This window comes from Microtus ochrogaster, chromosome 6 (genome assembly GCF_000317375.1).
Source record: "Microtus ochrogaster isolate Prairie Vole_2 chromosome 6, MicOch1.0, whole genome shotgun sequence".
Classification (NCBI taxonomy): Eukaryota; Metazoa; Chordata; class Mammalia; order Rodentia; family Cricetidae; genus Microtus; species Microtus ochrogaster.
In genome coordinates, this window is record NC_022013.1 from 19,812,837 (window position 1) to 19,814,167 (window position 1,331).

The 1,331-nt window shown below is 53.0% G+C and overlaps 1 protein-coding gene across 1 annotated transcript in view; it reads left to right on the forward strand.

The window, feature by feature from the left end:
- The first annotated feature begins 446 nt into the window (after positions 1-446).
- Positions 447-1,331, forward strand: part of Zcchc2 (zinc finger CCHC-type containing 2) — a 187,349-nt gene continuing 186,464 nt past the window's right edge. The window contains exon 1 of the mRNA XM_013346665.1: positions 447-489. Coding sequence (XP_013202119.1) covers positions 447-489 — 43 coding nt within the window. The remainder of the gene's footprint in view (positions 490-1,331) is intronic.

Below are 1,331 nucleotides of genomic sequence, written 5' to 3' on the forward strand. Positions count from 1 at the left end.
TTGTTTGTTTCCTTTATCAAAACTTCATCTCAGGAGAAAAAAAAAACCTACCAGCAACTTTAAGACAATGACAAATTGGCACTCTCCGGATCCCCTGCCCTTCGCCTCCATGAGATTCTTCTGTGTTTATTCATCACGGAGAAGGTGGGGGAAGCCTCCTGACACACAGACCTCCAGGTGCCCTTGAACTCATTTCAGAAGACCAGACTGCCGTTTGTTCTGTTCCACTACTCAGCACCAAGCATCCTGTGCCTGGGGCACCACATCAGAGCTGTCCTGGAAGTGACCCAGTTCATCTCAAATGTCACTGTGGTTAGGAGTGATAGTGAGTGAAGCCCCACAAATTTTGCCTCCAGGAGAATAGTTAGGGATCACCATTTCCTGCTGTATATCTCCTGAAGTCCAGAGTTTTGGGATAAAGACCTTCTGTGTGTTCTCTCAACGGCATGGCTATGAGAGTCGTGGCAGAGAACGACTCCCCAGAGTTCCGTATGTAATGACCAGCAGCCCAGGTCCACGTACACGGGCAGCATTATACATTGCTCTAGTAAGCAATGCTCACTGTGACAGGACGGGACTCCCAGAATGTGACTTACCAAGCCAGCCTGTCAATAACCCCTTTTACTCCAGTGTTGGAGCCTGGTAGCTTCCTGTGTTCTACCTTCCTGGCAGGAGAAAATCCACCAATGTCTGGAAGATAATAAAACCACCTCACTGCCATTCAGAGTACTCACCATAATGCTTTCGGCCCAAGACTGTGAAGACTGCCAGGTGTGGAGAGCTGCGTGGAGCCGCACCTGATGGCGATGTAGAGAGCTGCGTGGAGCCGCACCTGACGGCGATGTAGAGAGCTGCGTGGAGCCGCACCTGACGGCGATGTAGAGAGCTGCGTGGAGCCGCACCTGACGGCGATGTAGAGAGCTGCGTGGAGCCGCACCTGACGGCGATGTAGAGAGCTGCGTGGAGCCGCACCTGATGGCGATGTGTAGAGAGCTGCGTGGAGCTGCACCTGATGGCGATATGTAGAGAGCTGCGTGGAGCCGCATCTGATGGTGATGTAGAGAGCTGCGTGGAGCCGCACCTGATGGTGCTGGCTCCCACCCTCCGCGATCCCGAAAGCGTGTGCTCTCTATGATAATCAATTCCTAATATTGGGTAAGGCCTGACTCATGCTATTATCACTCAATGATTGTCAGCTGGTAGCATATGCGTGGACCTATGGGCAGTGCCCACCCGGCAATCCGGGGTTGGTAGCCCATGCCTACTTAAGGGCTGGGAGAGGTTTGCCCGGGGAGAGAGAGAGAGAGAGAGAGAGAGAGAGAGAGAGAGAG